Source organism: Rhinatrema bivittatum, chromosome 2 (assembly GCF_901001135.1).
Source record: "Rhinatrema bivittatum chromosome 2, aRhiBiv1.1, whole genome shotgun sequence".
NCBI lineage: Eukaryota > Metazoa > Chordata > Amphibia > Gymnophiona > Rhinatrematidae > Rhinatrema > Rhinatrema bivittatum.
In genome coordinates, this window is record NC_042616.1 from 564,186,246 (window position 1) to 564,209,477 (window position 23,232).

The following is a 23,232-nucleotide window of genomic DNA, read 5'->3' on the forward strand; positions in this document are numbered from 1 at the left end:
GGCCCACGTAAATCCAAGTGGCCAGGGTCCCTATGGGCTCCTCCTAGGGGGACCTGGGGCTTCCAGTGGAGAAGCTTCTCCTAGCCTCTGTCTCCTCCAGTGCTCTGCCCCCTGGAAGCAGTTACTTCCTGGTCCCTGCCAGGGAGCCTTTCTCCACTGCTCCAGGACAAGGGTCCACCCCCGAGTGCAACAATAGGTCATTCAGATAGCAAAAGTGTCCCACATAGGTCATACAATTTGTGAAAGTGTCCCACATGAACTAATATGCACATATGTTTTAAATTTTTCTATTGCAAATAAAAACCAGCATTCCCATTATTACAAAATTTAATGGAGAATAAGCACATTGCATTGAATCTTATCTGAAGAATCATTGTGTATCCAATCCCATATGTTATCTTGCAAAGTATTTCATAATTCTCATAATTTAGACTAAACTTTCTGGGGAGAATTATGAAATACTTTGCAAGATAACATATGAGACTAGATATACAACGACTCTTGAGATAAGTTTCAATGCAATGTGATTATTCTCTGTTAAATTTTGTAATAATGGTAATGCCGATTTTTATGCGTCTTCAATTCTCTATGATAAATAGAAGTGGGGTGGTTTATTCCTTTGCTTATTGATATTTCTTCCATTTCTCCCTGTAAGAAATTTGGATGCTCGCAGAGTTTTTTTATTGCTTTTTTTAAATTATTATCACATTTTAAAATTATATTAACACTAAAAGGGCCCTATTCACTAAAGCACATTAAAAATATGCTTTAATGTACGTTAGTGTACTTAACAAAATATTCACTATAGAGGCTAAAGCCTTTAGTGAACACTGCTTTAAGAGCAGTTTTATCATGGCTGGAAACATGCATTCATTACCAGTGGCAGTAATGCATTTATATTCTTGCTTCCAGTACTGCTTCTATGGTACTGAAGACAGCAACGCATGGCACCGCTCCATCAACCCTTGGTGATTAAAGTGTCACAATGGTGTAATGACCCTCTCCCCACCCCAGCTAGTACCATCTCAAGTTGCAAGCCTGGGCCCCAAGTCCTTTCAAGGCAGGTAATATCCTCCCCCCTCCCCCCCCCCCATCTGCCATAGTGGCTCTGAAGATCATAATGATGCTGCCTGACCTGATGTTCTTCATTGCCCCTAGAGATATAACTTGGTTAAGAAAAATCTATGCACATACATTTAATTTTTTAAGAAGTACACAGGTCCTTAACATACAAATACAACACATTCCAAATGAAGACAACTTAAAGTACATCTGTACTTTTTATTTATATTACCACCCAGAGGTCCATATTCAGTAGGCAAGAAAACAGAAAAATTATCTGGATAAAACTTCCTCGATAACTTTAGTCGAATATTTATTCAGTGAAACAAGTCTTCCATTGAATGTACATAGCTAAAGGTATCCACTCCAGGCACATGCACCTGAATAACTTTAAACTTAACTGGCTAGATTTAGTTAAGTTTAATGTTATCTTGGTACAAGTACTTGGATAGTTTTAGGACTGCTATTTGGCATGACCAGGCTTACCTGGATAGGGTATATAGATAACTCTGAATATTGGAGTTATCTAGAAAACTTATCCCAACCCAAAATGCCCCTGATTTATCTGGAAAACAAATGTATTCAGTTAGAGAATGGGAAATGTAAACATCAAAGGGCCTGATTTGCTAAAGCTTTTCTCTCATTCTTTGTCTATGGGAAAAATGCTTCGTAAATGACCCTCAAATATGGACCTCCGGATCTTTAAACACATAATATGTGAGTAGTTTACACTTGAAGAGCAGTTTGGTTTGTGCAGGCTGAAAATCACACTTGCACTTTCATAAAGTACAGCATCTTAAATAGATTTCAATTTCTTGCATGGTGGTTTGCATTACCATTTCCCAGGCAGTATTTTGTTTTGTGCTTAAATATATTAAAGATTCTTATGCATTCTGTTCTTTTCTCATTATTGCTAGACACAAGACAATCTGGTGCTTTTTTTTGTGGACTCCTGTACAGCAAACACTATTTTAAAGCAATAAATGAATTAATACATTTTAATTAAAAATAACTTGCTGCTTTTAGCACAGGCATTAAGATTTGATACATCATGGAATGTAAAAGAAGGAATGCTGTTTTAAAAAAGTCACACACACATCTCAATATATTGTGTCTCACATTTAATCTGTAGTACCTGACCAGGAGGTGCATTTTCACAGACCGTGGTTTCATATTCCATTGCAAACTCAGGGGCGTTATCATTGATATCAAGGATAATGATGGCTACAAACCCTCTTCCAATCTGTGTTGGGTTCTCTATGTAAAGAGCAAAAAGAGAGTGTATAGTACATTATATTCTGTTGCTGGCGCTTGTGTAAGTTAATGCTCTATTAAACCAGCTCCCAAAATGGTTGCCCTAAAACAGCTATCAAATTACATGTCATGCATGCTTTTCGTTTTATATTCTTCAGATCTTATGCTGAATACAATGATAAATATAATTCCTTCCTATTAACTACTCTTTTGGCACAAATTCTTCTTTTAGCCATTTGATTTTCTTTGATTTTTAGAAATTAGTTTTATTTTTGTATAGAACAATTAGCTACACATAAGTAAACAAAATGTGCAATTGCAAAAGTTGTACTAATATTCTAAAAGTGCTTATTAATTTACTAAATATAGTTCACAGGTGCAGACTGATGGCAAAATGTTAAACTTGGTTAGGGGAAAGGCTGTCATAGTTTTTTTTTTCTTATCTCAGATTGATAATCATTAAAATTTTAAAAAAACATATATATACATTAAATAAAGCCTTCTGACTTACGACTTTCCACTGCCAGAACGGTGATGTTATGAATAGCATTAGTCTCTCTGTCCAAGGGCTTGGCAATTGTAATAACACCACTATTTGCATCAATATTGAAATATCTCTCCAGGTCTGTGTTCCGATCTATTGAATACCTAGATGTAGCATAAAAAAAAAAAAAAATATATATATATATATATATATATACATATACATACATATATATCTATATTTATTTTCATTTTTATTCCATTTCTTTCCAGATAAAGTTGCCCAAAGCGATGTTCAGACATAACATATATATATATATATAAAATAAAACAGAACACATATGCATTAAAATGCAATAATAAAATTAAATAGAAACAAATAAAACTAAAACATAAATTATAAAAGGCAATACAACATTGCAACCCACTCTACCAAGGACTAAGTAACTTGTACCCTGTTTCACCACAATCATTCTCAATCACTCAAAGGATGTTAACCATGTTTTAAGCCCTGTCTAGATCCCAAAAGACTAAAGAGTGAATTTTAAAAGCCCTACGTGTGGGAAATCTGAGAGATACAGGCATGACTGGGCCCCGCTCGAGCCGTGTGGATTTTAAGAGGCCCGCAGCCACGCGTGGATCTCTGGTGTTCATATTGAAAAGGATTTCAGAAGAAGAGGCAGGCTGGGACAGCGCCATGAAGTCTGAGTCGCACACAAGCAATCGCCAGGATCTGATGCCCGCATAAGCCATTGCTGCTGCTATGGACTGCAGGTAAATAGTAAAATAAAAAAATCTAGGGTAGTCAGTGGGGTTTTAGGGGTCAGAGCTAGTAGGGTAAAAGGGAGGCAGGTTAGGTAGGGAGTTTAGGAAGTCCATTCCTTTACATGGGCGAACTAGGAGGGAACCGGGAAATAGGCCTTAATGCGTCGCCGCGTGCCTCTACTAAAATTCCCCCTCTTATGCGCGCGAGACGGCTTTCACTTGCATCGATATAAAATTGTACGCACATGTGCTTGCAGGTAGAAGATTTTTACATGCGCGCATAGATGCACACATGTTATAAATTTGACGCATCCATGAGTGGGCGCCGGCAAACGCTCGCACATTTGCCTGTGCACGTTCATTTGAAAGTTACCATTTAAGCAAGTTCCATAGTTGTGGCAAGGCAGCCGAGAAGACTCTAAATGCCGTATAATTCCTTGATGTTTATTTCTAATAAAAGAGATCAAATAATATTTCTTCTCCCAAACCATATCTCCCCTATAGAGAGGATTTATATGTCGCAGCTGGATATACTGGCTTATCTAAATGGCAGATCTGGCTGTTTCTAACATGCACTTCATCTCTACATGGAAAATAAGTTTGAATCTGTCTCAGAATGTTTTCCTTGATCACATTCTGGGAACACAATTTCATGCAATAATATTGCTCAAATAGCATTTTCAGACTGAACCACAAGAACCAGCAAATGTAGATAATCAGAAAGTCCGTGTATAAACTAACTGCTTTTTAACTGAACTAGTACTCCTCGGTCCATTTTGCTATTTTTTTTTACTTTTTAATACTTTGGATTTCACTTTCTTTGCATCCCACAGTATTGCCCTTTCTCATATTTTATAATTTTATTTTGAGTTTTTCATTTATTTCTCAATTTTCTAGAGCATCTGTGCTCAGTTCTGGGTGAATTTTCAAAGGAGTTAGGCATGTAAAATATAACATACTATCATAGCAATTTTCAAAAGCAGGTAAATCTTATGGAGAATTCAATGGCATATATTATAGCAATTTTCAAACGCTCACCTACACGAGTAAAGTGCATTTACATGTATGAAGCCCATTTTAAGCATGTAAATGCTTTCTAAAATCAGGTCCTTAGAGTTAAGATATGGTAACAGGCAGAAATTTGAGCAGATTAGCTGGGCACTACTCTCCTTTTTTGCCACCATAGTCTGTTTCTATGTGATTTAACAATGAGTCACACCAAAAGATTTAGCTCACTGTGATGAAAGCAGAAGATTTTCTGATAAAAGCAACGCCTTTGCTGTTAGAAGGTAGCACAGTATAAGATTTTGTGATGTGCACATGCTGTAATCACAAGGTCACTGCAAGCAGATGTATAAAAATCATGTTCTTCATTCTCAAACTTCAAAAAAAGAGGATACACCATACAGAACAATTGAAATCAATTTAAAAACAAGAATTTCCACAATGAACTAATGGAGACTTCTTTCTGTAACTAGTGCAAAGACATATGTAGATCCACAATAAACTAATCATCAGGATATCTTGGACCCCCAGATATGTACTGAAAATTTAGAGTAGACAATAAAGACAAAACATTTTTAGCAATTAGGTCTCTCTCTCTCAGACACACACACACACACATATATATATATATATATATATATATATATATATATATATATACACACACACACACACACACAGACATAGAAATCTCATAAGCCTACTGCCAGGAACAGTGAGATGTGTAGACAACCAACTGCAATAGAAGTTATACTGAATGTATCTTGTCAGATGAGAATACCAGATCCTTTGAAGAGCTGAAAACTCATGAGAAGGTCATGGCCTCCAGCTGACACAAGCAATTTTGGACTGATCTGGCAAAAATTGCTGATCTGGCAGAAAACCCTGTTTAAACCACAAAATAAACGAAGCCTCAATAAGAATCTCCATCCAATTATCCTAGAAACAAATAACAGGGAAACAATGTTTTCTTTGTAAACTCTGATGTCCAGTATCGCTTCTGTAAGTGATAACCACTCAATGGTTATGACTGATCGAAGTTAATACCATTTTACTTTAACTACAGCTTTGTGCTCCCATATTAAAGCGCTCAAAACATTTTTTGTTTTTCAATTTACTTTGAATTGCATTGCCAATCAACAAGACCCTGTCTTTAGCAATAGATGCTAGAATCCTTCATGCACATTAAGTATTCCTTATAAAATCCCTGGATCATGGGCAGAACTGTCATGATGCAGTATGTTTAATGCACTCACAGGCCTACTATTGAAGTAAGAAGGAAGTAGTTAAATTTTGAGCAGCCTCGCAAGAGGACCTTGTGAGGCTGGAAGAGTGGGCATCCAAATAGCAGATGAAAATTATGTGGCCAAGCGCCAAGTGATACATATAGGGAAAAATAACCCATGCTGAAGTTACATGATGTTAGGTTACTCATTAAGAGTTACCACACAAGAAAAAGATCTTGGCATCATAATGTATAATACATTGAAATTGTCGGCTCAGTATGCCACAGTGGTCAAAAAAGTAAAAAGAATATTAGGAATTATTAGGAAGTGAATGGTGAATAAAACAGAGGATGTCATAATGCCTCTGTATTGCTCCATGATGAGACCACACCTTGAATACTGTATTCAATTTTGGTCGCCACATCTCAAAAAAGATATAGTTTCACTGGAGAAGGTACAGAGAAGGGCAACCATAATGGTAAAGGGGATGAAATAGCTTCCCTATGAGGAAAGCCTAAAGAGGATAGGGCCCAAATTTACACACACACACATAAGAACAATATAAGCAGATAACACTTATATACAGTGAATAAACACCTGAACAGCTTCCACATGAAAATTTGCTATATATTTTATAAATATTGATGCCCAATTTTTATGTACATAAATCCTATCCCTTTATACACATATTTAAGTCATTTTTAAGGGTGAATGAAGGTATATAAGGGCGATAAGGGCAGGTCTCATTGTTACGCACGCCGTCCACAGCAGACCCGCGGCACAGCCCCCTCACCTTCTTACACAGACTCCAGCTCCTGGTTCCTCCTCGCTAGGGGCAGTGGACTGCCGGCTCTGACCTCGGGCTATCCCCAGTGCCTCCGGCTCTGCCATGGTTCCCAGTGTTGCCAGTCAAGATGCCATTGCTTGTCGGTTCTCTCTGCGTGGTCCACGGAGAGATGCCGCCACCCACGCTGCTCCCTTCCCTAGGCACGCGCACATTGCTAATACTTTTAATGGGCCCGCGGTGGGAACCAGGCCGCGGCCCCGGATGATGACGTCAGACTCTCCAGTATATTTAAGCTCAAGCTTCGCTCCACAGCGTTGCCTTTGCAACAGGTCTCCGCGTACTCTGAGTACTCGTTGCTGATAGAGAATCTTCTCTATTCCTTGTTCCTGACCTTCGTTGTTCCCGGCTCCTGTCTTCATCATTCCTGCCCTGTCTATGTTTTCGACTGACTCTATGGATATCAACTTTGCTTTGTTTGATGACACTTCAGCCTATCTCCAGACCCAGACCTCTGCTACGCCTGACTACTCTACTGCCTATCTCCAGACCCGGATCTCTGCTACGCCTGACTACTCTACTGCCTATCTCCAGACCCGGACCTCTGCTATGCCTGACTACTCTACTGCCTATCTCCAGACCCAGACCTCTGCTACACCCGACTACTCTACTGCCTATCTCCAGACCCAGACCTCTGCTACGCCTGACTACGCTTGACCTCTCTGTGATCATACCATCGCCTTGATTGACTACGCTATAGACTTCACCGTGTTCAGAATTATACATTGCTTGCCATGACCTCCACTTGCCGCCGGCCCTGATCCAAGCCTGTCATTGACACCTCTCCTAGCCTAATCCATGGACGTGGACTTATCAGGCTTGGGCCTATCTTCAGCTACTCTCTGTTCCTTTGGCGCTCGAGTTCCAGTACCGTACCCAGTCCAGGGTAGGGCTATGCCATCTATAGATGCTGTCTCTGGGCTGAACCAACCTCTCTCACAAACCAACCTCGAGGCCCACCTGCTGGCCCCAGCACCCAAATGCTCAACCCATGGGGAACAAGGGCTGGTATAGGTGAAGCTCCAGCAGCCTCTACCATCAGCCCACTCCACCTGCCAATGGTGGGGACCCATAGGTCCTCACCTATGGGTTGCATCAACCCCATCCCAGATGCAACACACATAGTGTATCTTCTTAACTCCACTACAGCTGGAAAAATGGGAGACCTGCTTAGGAAGCCAACATCCACCTGTGTGAGGTAGACCTTCTTGTGAAAGAAATCATGGAAGTTCAGCACATATGGTATGGGAAGGAATCAGAGAAAGTGGAATATTACCAAAAAAAGCAGACTTGAAAGAAAATCTGCTTTCAAACTGAATGCTGTCTTCCACAATAACAGGAGTTTGCAAAATCTCAGTCACAAGTAGCAAGGTCAAGCTAAAGCAGGCTAGAATGAGGGCTGAAGTACCTGGTAGCCAGAATTCATCCAGTTTGAACAGTTAGTCCTCAGCATCATTTCAGAGGTAGTAGTGAGAGAGGTTGTAAATCTGGATAGCTCACATTCTCAAGACGGAGAAGGTGAGCAGTGCTTGTAAGAAAGGCATATAATGTACTTGCATATCATAAGTAAAATAGTCTGTCTAACCATTCATACATATACCTATTATAAAGAAGCAGCTTGTAGGATTCCACAGCTTGGAATTCTCTAGGCCTATTCCCTCTGCAGGATCCTAAGGATAATGGAACTGCAACAAGTTCTAAATCCACATCTGAGGCATGAATGAATAGCTCCAAAAAGCCCAGAGTTTGGATTTGGTTCTCCAAGGATGAGGGTCTTGAGTAGACAGATCCTTATATCAGGCTTTCAACACAAAGTCCAAAAATAGCCTTGTCTCTCTCTTCCTCAGCCCTTGTAATTATATGTAGCAGTTCTGTTCAGCCCAGGTCCTTAGACAAGGTTTTACCACAAAGTCCAGAAGAGCCTTGTCTCTTTATTCCAGCACAGTTACCTGTATGTAGCTGGGCAGAATTACTCACTTTCAGGTGATAAGAGCTTTAGCCTTTTCCTACTCCTCCCACTGCAATCTGGTTGTGGAATTCAGTAGTATTGAGAGTCTGGGCCCACAGAATTCAGCTCCTCTTCCTCTCAAGCTCTCCTCTGGGTCTGGTGCCAAGTGCTTTTTATCTTCTGTACCTCCTTCCTTTTAATTAGGTCACCACTTGGACCCTGGGCTTGTGCAATCTCCCTTGCCCTCAGTCCCATGGCTCTCCGGGAGCTGTAGTTGTCCCCTCCTCTCCCACCCCTAGCCCTGCCTACACTGGCTTCCTCTTTCCCTTTTCTCCCCTTTAGTCTGAGTAATGAGACGTACCTCTCATTACACTATGTACCTGTGTGTGATCAGAATGGTCAGAGAATAGATGCAGGCTAGGATCTGGCTGGATTTTCATGAACTTTTAATAATATACCGATACATCAAACAAGAAACAACTCTGCACATCTTCGCAATTTATAAACAAATAAGTAAGAGAACACTTACAGTCTCTCAGTCTGGGCATTTTCTAGATTCCATCATTCCTCGGGGCCTACTATTACTTCCTGGGCCCAACTAGATATATACCTTTCCAGCAGGCTCCACCCAGACCATGATTCCATTTTGTGAGGCGTATGGTGGACCAGACCAGATCTCTGGGTCCGGTCCTTTAAGGTATTTTGGAGTTTTCTTCTGTATACTCCTTCATCTATCCTCCCCCTCAGCTCAAACTTATAAGGTTGAGCACTTGCCCTTACTAGGGGTATATTCTTAAAATAAAATGGGTTCCTTTCTTCATTCTTCATATAGTTTCCCCCTCCCCAACTCATTTCAGAAACTGTTCCTGGATTTGCAGGGTGACAGGCCCTCTAACCTGGTTTGATTGCCCGTAAGCTGATCTCACAGGATTTTAACCTGGGGACAATCACATCCTAAAACCATTGGATATGGGAGTTAAGGAAGGTCTCCTAAAAACCATAATGACTTATCCTGCTGATGTCCACAGAATCTGACTGGTGGGATGCTGCTATCTGTTGCCATGTACACAGATAAGCCTCACCTTCTTCTTCTCATGATATCCTTTCTCTGGATCAGGTCCTTATGAACAAGATCTCACTACACCCTGAGTCTAGGGCCTGGGTGGGAACTTCATCCAGCTCCAGCTGGATCACAAATTTCTTTAGTTCCTGATGTGGAATATCTACAAATTACAGCTTTGAAGTTTTTGTGAAAGTGTGCATCCATTTGTATTCCCACTCTTTGTTCTCATTTGGGGCTCTGCCTCCACCATCTGCTCTTTCTTGCACTGTTCCACTAGTTTGCGCTCCCACACTGTATCCTCCAGCCATAGGCACTCTTCATCCATATGGTTCTCTGCCTCACATTAGGAGCATGTCGACAGGGCTGGTTCCCTTTTTGCTTTACTCGTTCTTCCAAAGGACTCTTCATTTTCTGATTTTCTATTAGAGCAATGATCTTCCTCATTTCCATGTCCCGCACAAAGAGCACAGAAGGAGAAAGTATCTGTACCCTTATTGCTGGTTCCTCTGATTTTCCCTTTTTTCCTTGCTTTGAAAACTTTCCTTTGTCCATGTGGATTTTAGTTTCTAATGTTGTCTCTGTCACCATGTTGACATCTATCGCTTCAGTTCAATCGTATCAACAGTCTCTGACCAAATGACCTCTCCTTCCACAATTGAAGCAAATAGAAGAGGCCTGTGGGCTGGGCCCATGCCCCAATCTGTCCAATTCTGAGGTCCATTGCTGGGTTCCTCTGCTCTTATTACTGCACCATGGGGCCTGTGCGAGTGGCTTTCTAGCCTCTGGACCACATAAGTCAATAATTGGGCCTGGTGGAAGGCATCTGTCACGTCTAGTGCTTTTTCCAAAGTGAGTCCTGGGTGCTGACAGACCCATTTCTGCACAGGTTGGTCAAGCCCATTTTGGAATTGTTATATAAGCCCCTTGCTTACTACCTCAAGGACAATCCTTGCCTTTGGCTGCAGCCACTTTCATCTGGCATCTTTCAGTTGATGGAAAATGATTTGGGGACTTTCCCTGGGTGGTAGGATGCCCCTTCGGAACTGTTACCTGTAGATTTATGAAGTATACTTCATTCTTTTCAGGGTAGTGGTCTTCACTTCCACATAAGTGGCCCTTTCATCTGGATTAGCTACTTGAAAGACTACTTGGTTCTTGCCAGTGAGACAATTTGCCAGGTATGTGTTCCAGTTAGCTTCTGGCCAACCCATCAAGCAGGTGATACTTTCAAAATTATTCAGGAAGATATCTGGGTCCTCCTAGGTGTGTCGACCACTACCTATGATGGAGTCTCATTCTTCTAAAGCTCCATCACCTTCACTGATGCATCCTCCAGCAACAGATCCATCACCACAAAGGAAAACTCCAATCTCTATGGGGGCCCAGGTGGAAGCTCCTCCTCTGCTAGCATGGGGATGGATTAATCTTGTGGTTAAGGAGAAAAGGAGATGCACACCACTGCTGGAAGGCTTTCATCCTCAGGCTCTTCTATTGTCAGTTCTCAGTAGCTACTCTCCCCTCTTTCAGTTTTTATCCCCTGCTACTTCCCTCAGTGTCCATGTCCTTTGAAGGCACTGATACCAGACTCTACTGCAGTCAAAGCATCAGAAGCACCCCAGAAAAGAAGGCATAATCTAGGGATTATTACAATTTTGTATTTTATGTATCAATATCACCATTGTCTTGTCAATACAAAGACTCCCATAGAAAAGGTCTTTGAATCAAATTGTTCCTTTCCTCTACAGCTTGCTGGTGAGTCTGATGATGCATCTCCTGAAATTCCTCCTCATTCAGGTCGTATGCCTCCTCTTCCTCCTCCTCAAGATGCTCATCTTGTTCCTTTGGAGGAGGCAGGCCTTAGCGTTTGGCCAGGTTATGAAACATGCAACAGGTTAGAAATATCTCACAGACCTTTGTGGGGTTGTAGAGAAGACATCCCCCTGACCTGTTCAGGCAGCAGAATCATGTATTGAATAGGCCAAAGTTCTCTCAAAGATTGCTCTAGTTTGCTAATGGGCCCTATTGTAGTGTAGATCTGCTGTAGTCTGTGGATATGCCTACGGGATCATGAGTCAGGTTTTGAGTGGATATCCTCTATCACTTCTAGGGGAGAAGGCAGTGAAAGAGCAGAGGGAGGTCTTAGGCTGGAGTGTGCCTCTTGGGCCTGTGGTAAGGTCACCTAGATATCTTGGAGAGAAAAGGGCACTGGTTAGTTGCTGTGTGTTTGTAGTGAGAGTAGCATACCTACGTAGAAGCCAACTCCCAGTGGCATAACCTTCCTGGAAAAGGATGTAGGTTTTGTGACAGGTTCCTGGATAATTTAGTCTGATGTCCATGATGATCCCTTTGGCAGCCTTGAGGTGGTAGAAAGTGGCCTTGTTTTCCACTAATCCACTTTATAGTGATGTGAGTGGAATTGATAAACCCCAAAAATGAGGGGATGCATGCAATTTGGTAGAAATCAATCATTATGTTGTTACTGCTGTATTCTTGGAGGGAGAGAGAGATAATGATGTGTTTTCCTAAGAAATGCAACCAGAAACTGATCAATATATATGGAGACTGCAAACAAGCTTATTCCAGTCGTGACCCCTAAAAGTGACTGGAAGGCACTGGTGTCAAAAAAAAGCTAGTGATGTACTGAGGTGATCTCTCTGGGTGGAAGGGCACAGGTCCTGCTCTAACTATTGAACCTGAACCTGGCACATGACTTGCTCCACTGAGAGATTCATTAATTGTGCCTTGGTCCTGCATATTTTCTGTAAGTGATATGTTCTCTTCCTCTGTTCTCTCTCTCCCTCCTAAACACTGTGCCATGAGTATCCATAAGTTTATTATACTTATTTTGGACTTCAGGTCTCGAGCCATTCACTCACCTGTCCCAAGTTGCCCCAGTCTGTCCATGTATGCCCCAGTAATATAAAGTCACCTACCAGTCTTCCCCAGTGACACACACTAACTCCCAGTCAGCCCCAGTCACCATACACATATATACCCTCTCTAAAATGCTGTGCCATTTACTGACAGGCACCCCTAAAGAATACAAGCAAACCTTGTATCAGGGGGGAAGGACAAATCCAACAAAAAATATTTACAGGCAAACACACTTCTGTGCAAGGACAATGATTTCCTAGTTTCCTCCCCATCCCCTCCCCTCCCTCCTAGGCTACTGCAGTGTCCACTCACCAGGAGAAGACAAACACCAGGTTGAAAAAGACAAAGGATGTTTAAATTTGGCTGGTTAAATATCTAGTGTAAAAATATTTGTTCATTCTTAATGATGTTCATGTGCATGCTATTAGTAAATATCAAAGTAAGTGCCAAGTTACAAACCATACCCCAGCCTGTCCCAAACATGCTCCAAATATGCACATTTTGTTCTTGCATTATTTTACTCATAAATGTGGGAGTACATGTGACATGACCTGTTTGGAAATAGGAGCTACAAGTGAACATATGCATACGTGTTTATATGCCATTTTTAAGAGGGAAAGATCTTTGAAAATGTACTCAACATGTTTGCATTCATTATTGCCTAATAAAAATTTACCCACAAAGATTAATGCATACTTTCTCTGCAGGTAATTTTTCTGGGGATAACAATGCACATACATTTGAATAAACAAAAGTGCATGCATTGTTCTGATCTCCAAATCTGGGAATGCCTCTTCAGTCTGCGGGTAAAAGTATCCAAGTTGAATAATGCAGGTAGTTTACTTGTGGATGGGTCAGGCAATAATGAAAGCCTCAATATTTCCAGATAACTAACATTCCTAGTGCATTGCTCAATGTTTTCCTTGATGCTTTCATTATTAAAATGATATATACACTTAAATTTCATAAAGTGGAGAATACTTTATAAAAGGCTTTGTTCTGTTCTTGATTTAGAAATACTGCCCATGAATGAGTTCTAAAAGCTAGTCAAATGGTGTGCTGGCAGCAGTGTAAATAACTGAGACCCCAGAGGGCTGGAAAGGGAGTTCATCTTAGAAACTGACCTTCTGTGACTTTTTGAAAGGTGACAGATTTTAGTCTCTGGGGAAAAGAGGGCTATTGCACATTTCTTTCAGAAGCCTACTGTCCCAATGCACAGCGACACTTGCAGCCAGAAAGAAAACAGATGATGCCATATGAAGAGGAAAAACTGACTCATTATTCAACTAAAGAAACTATATATACAACATACAAATACTTTCCATTTATACATACATACTGAAGTCATGCAATCAAATCTGTATATGGAATTAGCAAAGGACAAAACCTATTATATTTTAGCTTCTATTTGATTTTTTTTAAAAAAAAAGTGTTTGGCTATGCATGATGGAATAGTCCCTATGGGCTTTTATCACAGAAACATTTAAGCTTCTTCTCTTCTTCTTCCTAGTGGGAAACGTACTATGCCCTATAAGTTTCTTCCTCCTTAGCATCCTTTTGCACTGACAAGGAATGGTAGTCAGTCATTATTCCAACCTACCAAGGATTGTCCTTCCTTCCTCCTATCAGCTGAGAATTAAAATAGTCACTGGACAGGGCTGCCTTGCTGGGCCTGGATCCATATTCCGATTGAGGCCCAGACATTGGGACCTGGCCTCCGGGCTGGGCCTGTGTCTGAGTCGAGGCCCTGGCATTGGAACACAGTCTGGCTGCTTCCATGGATACCTGACAGATCAGGTAAGTTTGTTTGGGAGAGAACTTGATTGAAGTCCTGGCATCGGACCGGGCTTAGGCCAAGACCCCGGCATTGTGTTCCGGACTAGGCTGCTGCCCCTGCTTTGGATCTCAGCCTATGCCCTCCAGTCTCAGAACTAGGCCTAGGCCTGATATAGTCATTTAAAAAGAATGCAATGAATAAGGTTTGTTTCAGTCGACGGGGTAACTCAATTCATTTTGGGGCCCCCATGGATGAAACAAATCAGTATGTTTTGTGCATTTGTTTTAAATGAATGCACATCTCTATTATCCAGTTAGTTAATCGAATAAGTTAGACCTGCCATAGAGAATGTGCTGCTGAATATCTCATGTAAGTTAGCCAGATAAGTCTTACCTGGCTAACTTAAGTAAACGTTTATTTTTTAATATCTACAGTTTTGAAAATTGGCCCATGTGGGTTTGAGAACAGAGTTTGTCCTATTGCATGAAAGATTAAAATGACCAATATGAAACCAAAAGAAGAGAGAAATTTCATTACCTCACAGGACTATTGGAGGCATCAGGATCATGTGCTTGTACTGTTCCAATGCTATTGCCAACTTTTGCTGCTTCAGACACCATCATTGAATACAATTGTGGAGTAAATACAGGGGGTTCATCCACATCCTCTACAATGATCTTCACTGTTGTTGTATCCATAAAAGGTCCCAAACTTAGAAAGCGAGGATCAATATGCTTGTTTGCTGCTTCTATCCTGAGAGTGTAGCTCGTTTTAGATTCATAATCAAGTTCCTATGAAGAAAATTATTCAGCAATATGATTACCGATGAATTAAATAGGAAAGCAAATATCTCATATATCAAAGTATCAGTGATTGTGCAAATTACTTTGCTATCAGTATCTCAGGAGTTTTTCTGAACACTAGATAACAGCAAGTGAAATATATTCAATTAAATTGCATGCAGTGACTTATTTTTTTTCTACTAAGATATTTTAAATTAAAAGAAAACTGTGAGGTAACCAAATCATTCTCAATTATTTTACTGCAGGGCTATTAATGAAACAATTGTGTATTTTTTGAAGTGTCATGATATTCTTGGATTTAATGTTTAAAGGCAAGTAATTATCACTTATACTACTTTATTCTGCCTTTTAGCTAGGAAAAGCACAAGGTGGATTACATAGAAAAATGTGACTTACAATACATGTGCCTGGGGGTAGGGGACAGGACATAAAAACATACAATTGGGAATTGAACAATGCAAAACTGTATAGGCAGCAAAATAAGGTGAACACTGATTTCCTAGTATAGGGAGGATATCTACCAATAAGATAAACAGATACGGCCTACAGAAGTAGAATACAGTAAGATGGAAAGAAATGGAGATTGCAGAGAAAGGCTTAGCTGAATATCCAGATTTTGATTCTTTTTCAAAAGGAAGAATAACAGGTTTCTTTGCATAAGTCCTGTGGGATATTGTTCCTGAAGTTATGTGCAAAACAATTGAATGCTCAAAGTCTCAGGTAGGCCAGCCTAGCTGAGGTAAGTGAAGGGAGTGGAGAAAGGGTCCTTTTGGGAGGACCAAAATTTTTTGCTGTGGTAGATGAGGATAGGAGATAAAACAATGCGATAGTTCTCTTTGGTTCTGGCATTTGAATACAATACAAAGTACTTTAAAAGGTATCCTGCTTTCAGTGGAGAGCTAATGGAGCATAAACAGGATAAGCTGGACATGGCCCCTGCCAAAAGCCTCACCAATGTTTTATTTTTCAACAGTTATAGGCATTTGAGGTTTTGCTGTAGAATACCATGGTATAAACAATTGCAGTAGTCAATATGGCTGATGATCAGGAAGTAAAGGATGGTGGCTAGATCATGTTTTTCAAAAAAGGTACGTGATTGTTGAAGTTGACGTAAATGGAAGAATGAGGATTTCACTATGCTTGAAATGTAGGTTTCTGTTGAGAGTTGGTGGTAATGATGGACTTCCAGACTGTGTGCATAGTTAGAAGGTTGGAGAGTAGATTTTGCAATGGAGGGTGGAAGTATAAGAGTTCATCTGGACCAGCTTACTCAAAATAGCTCAAATTCAGACAGGTCTTAAGATAAGAAATGGTGAAATGTTGGTCATCTTTTATTTTAACTCATAGCTGGATATCACCAGCAAATAGATGACATTCAATGTTATAGTATCTTGAGTTCATACAGCTGGCTATTTTCAGGGGCTGGTTGAGCTGACAAGAATAAGGAAAATGAAGGTGATATTCAGAGTGTTCCTCATAAGAACATAAGATATGCGATACTGGGTAAGAACAAGGGTCCATCAAGCCCAGCATCCTCTGTCCAACAGTGGCCAATCCAAGTCACAAATATCTGGCAAGTGTTACGCACCCTGCCCACGGCCGTCCCATACATGGGCCTGCTCACCTTCATGGTTCCACAGCGGGTTTCGGGACGACCTCCCCAGCGGTAGTTGCTAGCCCTGCCAGGCCCCGGCGTCCCACGATGACGGTCACCAGGCCTTCCACTGCATGTCAGGCCTCATGCCGAGGCTCGGCGTCCTCTGCCATGTTAGCCATGCCCCTATGTGCACACATGCGGACCGCCCGGACTCATGTAGGGCCAGGGACGGGTCTTAGCTCTGCGGCGTGCCCTGATTGATCCCTCGATATAAGGAAGTTCCCGGCTATACTTCCTTGCCTTGGCAATCAGGTCGGTTTGTTCTAAGATTGCCTCCGTGCTTGTTCCTGTCTTGCCTGGTCCTAGTATCGTTCCAGGATCCTTCTGTTCCAGTCCTGCCCCTGCCTTGTTCCTGCATCCTAGTTCCTGTCCTGCTTGTTCCTGCGTTCATCTGTCTACCCAGGTAGTACCCTTGGGCTGTCTTACTGGTACTGACCTCAGCTTGTTCCTGACCTGCCTGCCTGCCTGCCGCCTGCCCCAAAGACCTCAGCTTGTTCCTGACCTGCCTGCCTGCCGCCTGCCTCAAGACCTCTGCCTGCCTCTGACTTCGTCTAACCTCTGGTACCTGACTCCTGCTTTGTTGACCATTCTTCTTACTGACCTCGGGATCTTGACCTTTCCCTGCCTGACCTTGTCTTCTGAATCTGGCTCTGTTCCTCGCCTTGTCATCAACTCTGTTCTGGTTCTCCTTCCTCCATCTGACCTCCAGTCTCAAACCCGATCGCGCTCCCCCTGTCTCTGTGGGCACGCTGGACTTCGAATCTCCCAGGAGACCCTGCAAGGCCCACCTAAGTCCAAGCGGCCTGGGTCCATACGGGCTCCTCCCAGGTGACCTTGGGCTTCCAGTGGTGAAGCTCATCCTAGCCTCTGTCTCCTCCAGTGCTCCACCCCCTGGGGGCAGTTCCCTCCTGATCCCTATCAGTCGTTCCTCCACTGCCCCAGGACAAGGGTAAACCCCTGAGCACAACAGGTTGCCAAGGCCATGGACTTGGTGGAGTCTCCCACCTCCAGGGCCCTGCCAGTGCTGATCGTCACAGTGAAACAACATCACCAAGCTTTAGAGATGCTGGCCTCTTCAGTGGAATAACTGCACTCTCAATTACAAGATACAGCAATGGCCAACCTGGTGGGCCTCTCGGCCACTATGCTTCCCAAAGCAACTTTGGCACTTCCTGCACCCCCCAGGTATAATGGGGATCCACGCTCCTGTTGTGGTTTCTTTAGTCAGTGCTTTATGCAGTTTGCGCTCGTTATTTTTTAAGGAGATCACTAAAGACACCTTCATTCTATCCCGTTTGGAACGGAAGGCTATGGCATGGGCCTTTTCCTTATGGGAACGTTCTGACCCTATCCTCTCCAAGCTTTCTGACTTCATTGCTCTCTTCAAGCAGACCTTTGGAGACCCAGGCCGCATAGCTATCTCTAGTCATAACTTACTCCACCTTCTTCAAGGGTCAAGGACCCTCTCCGAATACACAGTAGAGTTTTGGACCTTGGCCACAGAACTTGAGTGGCAAGAAGATTGTCTGCAAGCCTTCTTCCTAGATGGACTCTCCTGTGCTCTGAAAGATGAACTCTCTGTCCGTGAGACTCCCACGTCTCTAGAGAACTTGATCTCCTTTGCCGGAAGGATTGATCATTGCCTCTGGCAATGATCAATCCTTCCGCCTAGAAGTAAAGGCTCCACGCCCCTCTCTAGTACTCCCCACAAGTGAACCCTGCACTCCAGCGAAGACTTCTGCACCATCGCCTTCCTCCACGGTAGAACCTATGGAGGTGAACCGTGGGCGATTGTTTCCGACCAAAAATATCCGTCGGCTAAGGAGGGGCTTTGCCTTTACTGTGGCACTGCTGGACATCGTCTGCAGGTTTGCCCCGTTCGTCCAGGAAACTGTAACACCTGAGCCCGGCGGGGGTCCCGAGCTTGGGCGCAACTGTTTCTGGACCTAAACTCTTGCTTCCTGTATCCCTGGGATTCAAGGCCCACACCTTTACGACCACAGCTCTCATAGATACCGGAGAGAGCGGTAGCTTCATTACAGACATCATCAAACTCTTGAAAATACCTCTCCAACCCTTAGAGGTGAGTCTGCGTATTGCCTCCATTCAGGGGGAACATCTTCCAGGTCTCATTACTCACCAGACAGAGGCTATCTGTCTCACTGTAGGTACCCTCCATGAGGAAAAGACATCTTTCTACATCCTAAAATGCTCGACGCATCTGGTAATCCTGTGGTTAACCTGGCTCCAGGTCCATGAACCCAAGTTTGATTGGCAATCCTTGCAGTTGGTACAGTGGGGCCCGAAATGCCAAAAGACTTGTCTGCACCCGGTATCCTCCATGATACCAGTCTGGAAATCAGCTACCCTTCCAGGTTTACCTCCACAGTATTCTGATCTCAGTGATGTGTTCTCTAAGCAGAAAGCAGATACCCTACCTCCGTTACGCAAGTTCAACTGTCCTATTGAACTTCTGCCAGGCACCTCGCCTCCCAAAGGCAGAACCTTTCCATTGTCCCAGCTTGAGTCTCAGGCTATGTCGGAGTATATTAAAGAAAATCTCGAGAAAGGCTTTAGCCATCCATCTGATTCCCCCGCAGGAGCGGGGTTCTTCTTTGTGAAGAAAAAGGACAGTGGACTACGTACCTGTATTGATTACAGGGGCCTCAACGTGATAACTTGTAAGGACCGTTACCCGCTACTCCTCATCAGTGAACTGTTTGGTTCGCCTCGAAGGGGCACAAATCTTTTCCAAGCTGGACCTGAGAGGTGCGTACAATTTGGTACGCATCCAACCCGATGACATTCGGAAGACAGCGTTTAATACCAGAGACAGCCACTATGAATATGTGGTAATGCCTTTTGGGCTATGTAATGCTCCAGCTGTCTTTCAACGCCTCATGAATGAAATCTTCCGAGATCTCCTGTACAATTTTGTAGTTGTTTACCTCGACGACATTCTGATCTTCTTTAAGGACATAGAATCCCACTGAGAACACATCCGCATCTTTCTCCAACGTGTAAGAGAGAATCATTTATATAGAAAACTGGAAAAATATCTGTTTGAGCGGACTTGCTTACCCTTTCTGGGATACATCATCTCTGATCATGGATTCTCCATGGACACGGATAAAGTTCAAGGAATCAGCGACTGGCCTTAGCCAGTAGGCCTTCGGGCATTGCAACGCTTTATAGGCTTCACTAATTATTACCGAAGCTTCATTGTGAATTTCTCTTCCATAGTTGCCCCACTCACTGCTATAACTAGGAAAGGGGTCAACACCCGAGTTTGGACGCCTAAAGCAATTGCTGCTTTCCAGAGGATTAAAGAAGCCTTCAGCTCCGGCTCCTGCCTTGTTCATTTAGATCCCAAACGTCCATTTGTTGTGGAGGTCAATGCCTCTGCAATTGGCACCGGAGCCGTTCTGAGTCAACATTCTTCCAGGGCAAACTAATCCCCTGCTCATTTTACTCTCATATGTTTTCCCCTACAGAACAAAGTTACACCGTTGGTGACTGCAAACTCCTTGCGGTCAATCTAGCGCTTCAAGAGTGGTGCCCCTGGTTGGAAGGGGCGCAACATAAGTTTACTATCTTCACTGACCACAAGAACCTCGAACATCTCAAAGAGGCTCAACTTCTGAACCCCCGTCAGCCCCAGTGGGCCTTATTCTTTGAAAGGTTTGACTTTAACCTGTGCTTTCGTCCTGGTTCCAAGAACCTGCGCGCTGATTTATTTATTTATTTATTTATTTATTTGTTGAGTTTTATATACCGTCATTCGGTGCAGCCATCACAATGGTGTCCAGATCATTCGAGCCTGAAGATGTCCCAGAAGTTCCTAGCTTCATTATCGACCCTGCTTGTATTTCCCTCACTGTGACTACCACAGTCCCTGTTGGGAAGACCGTCGTTCCTCACCAGCTATATGAGCACATCTTAAAGTGGGCTCACGACTCCAAACTGGCAGGCCACCCTGGTGATGCAGGACCCTGGAAATGCTGCAAAGGCACTACTGGTGGCCTACCATGGTACAAGATTCAAGAAACTATGTGGACTCATGTCCCACTTGCGCCCAGAAAAAACTGCCAACAGGGAAACCTTGGGGCTTGCTTCAGCCTCTCCCAGCACCTACCGAGCCATGGTCCAGTATTTCAATGGATTTCATTATTGATTTACCTCCTTCCTAGAATAACATGGTGATTTGGGTCGTCATCGACCGTTTCTCAAAAATGGTCACTTTATCCCCTTGCTGGGTCTTCTTTCAGCCCTGGAACTGGCAAAACTCTTCCTGAAGAACATTTTTCATTTCCACGGACTCCCCAAGGAGATTGTGTCTGATCAGGGACCACAGTTTGCCACCAAGTATTGGCGTTCCTTATGTCGAAAGTTTGATATTTTTCTGAGTTACACATCAGCCTACCATCCCTAGGCCAATGGGCAGGCCGAAAGGACCAATCGGACCTTGATGACTTTTCTATGCTCCTATGTAAATGATCAACAAAATAAGTGGTCGGATTTCCTTCCCTGGGCTGAGCTGTTGCACAACACTCATGTCATAGCGCCACAGACATTTCCACGTTTGCAGTAGACTTCGGACGGCAGCACCGACTGCCTCTTCCTGTTCCTCTGACGGTTCCGTCTCCAGCGGCTCAATCCATGGCTCAAACCATTTGCCAATTGTGGACCCGAGTAAAGGAGCGACTTTCGCAAGCTGCTGAACACGCCAAGGGCACATCTGATCTTCATAGAAGACCCACTCCACTCTTTTGACCTGGCCAGAAAGTATGGCTGAGTGCTTGACACATTTGACTGAGACTTCCCTCTCATTGTCTAGCTCCGAAGTACATAGGGCCATTTTCTGTGATATGAAGAGTGGGAATTGTCTCATATCAACTCCAGCTACCCCATTCACTGGGTATCCACAACACATTTCACATGTCCCTGTTGAAGCCATCAGTCCTCTCCTGGCCCTCACGTAAAGACCCTCCTGCTCCATGTATCTCTGCAGAACCTGACACTTCTCTCCAGGTAAGAAAAGTCCTCGACGTCCAGCAACGCCAAGGCAAGTGGGACTACCTTTTAGCCTAGGAGGGCCATGGGGCCGAGGAGAATTCGTGGGAAGCTTCCCAAAACATCCTTGATAAGGATCTCCTGAGGACCTTCCATAGACTGTACCCTGAGAAACCACAGCCGCATAGGGGGAGGCCTAGAAGAGGGGGTACTTAAGAACATAAGAACATAAGAACATGCCTTACTGGGTCAGACCAAGGGTCCATCAAGCCCAGCATCCTGTTTCCAACAGTGGCCAATCCAGGCCATAAGAACCTGGCAAGTACCCAAAAACTAAGTCTATTCCATGTTACCATTGCTAATGGCAGTGGCTATTCTCTAAGTGAACTTAATAGCAGGTAATGGACTTTTCCTCCAAGAACTTATCCAATCCTTTTTTAAACACAGCTATACTAACTGCACTAACCACATCCTCTGGCAACAAATTCCAGATTCTAATTGTGCGTTGAGTAAAAAAGAACTTTCTCCGATTAGTTTTAAATGTGCCCTATGCTAACTTCATGGAGTGCCCCCTAGTCTTTCTACTATCCGAAAGAGTAAATAACCGATTCACATCTACCCGTTCTAGACCTCTCATGATTTTAAACACCTCTATCATATCCCCCCTCAGTCATCTCCTCTCCAAGCGGAAAAGTCCTAACCTCTTTAGTCTTTCCTCATAGGGGAGTTGTTCCATTCCCCTTATCATTTTGGTAGCCCTTCTCTGTACCTTCTCTGTACCTACTGTTACGCGCCCCACCCGTGGCCATTCTGCGCACAGGCCTGCTCACCTTCATGGTTCCACAGCAGGTTCCTGGACAACCTCCCTCGCAGTAGTTGCTAGCCCTGCCAGGCCCCGGCGTTCTGCAGTGGTGGTCGCCGGGCCTTCCACTGCACGCCAGGCCTCACGCCGAGGCTCGCCATCCTCTGTCATATTATCCACGCCCCTACACATGCGCGCGTGGACCATCCGGACTCATGTAGTGCCAGGGGCGGCTCTTAGCTCTGCGGCGTGCCCTGATTGATTTCTCAATATAAGGAAGTTCCTGGCTATACTTCCTTGCCTTGGCAATCGGGTCAGTTTGTTCTAAGATTGCCTCCGCGCTTGTTCCTGTCTTGCCTGTTCCTAGTCTCGTTCCAGGATCCTTCTGTTCCAGTCCTGCCCCTGCTTTGTTCCTGCATCCTAGTTCCTGTCCTGCTTGTTCCTGCGTTCATCTGTCTCCCCGGACTGTCTTATTGGTACTGACCTCAGCTTGTTCCTGACCTGCCTGCCTGCCTGCCACCTGCCTCAAGACATCTGCCTGCCTTTGACCTCATCTGTCCTCTAGTACCTGACTCCTGCTTTGTTGACCATTCTTCGGACTGACCTCTGGATCTTGACCTTTGCCTGCCTGACCTTGTCTTCTGATTCCGGCTCTG

General features: G+C 43.4%; 1 protein-coding gene across 2 annotated transcripts in view; it reads right to left on the bottom strand.

Annotated features, from left to right (window-relative positions):
- The window catches only part of LOC115085194 (cadherin-7), a 351,275-nt gene that overhangs the window by 34,974 nt on the left and 293,069 nt on the right, over positions 1–23,232 (bottom strand). Inside the window, exons 6-9 of one of the 2 annotated variants that reach the window (XM_029590921.1) lie at positions 14,839–15,092; positions 2,828–2,964; positions 2,213–2,319; positions 1,681–1,707 (exon numbers count right to left, since the gene is read on the bottom strand). In XM_029590921.1, coding sequence (XP_029446781.1) covers positions 1,681–1,707; positions 2,213–2,319; positions 2,828–2,964; positions 14,839–15,092 — 525 coding nt within the window. Of the gene's footprint in view, positions 1–1,680; positions 1,708–2,197; positions 2,320–2,827; positions 2,965–14,838; positions 15,093–23,232 lie in introns of both variants that reach the window. The other variant, XM_029590920.1, reaches the window with a different exon arrangement.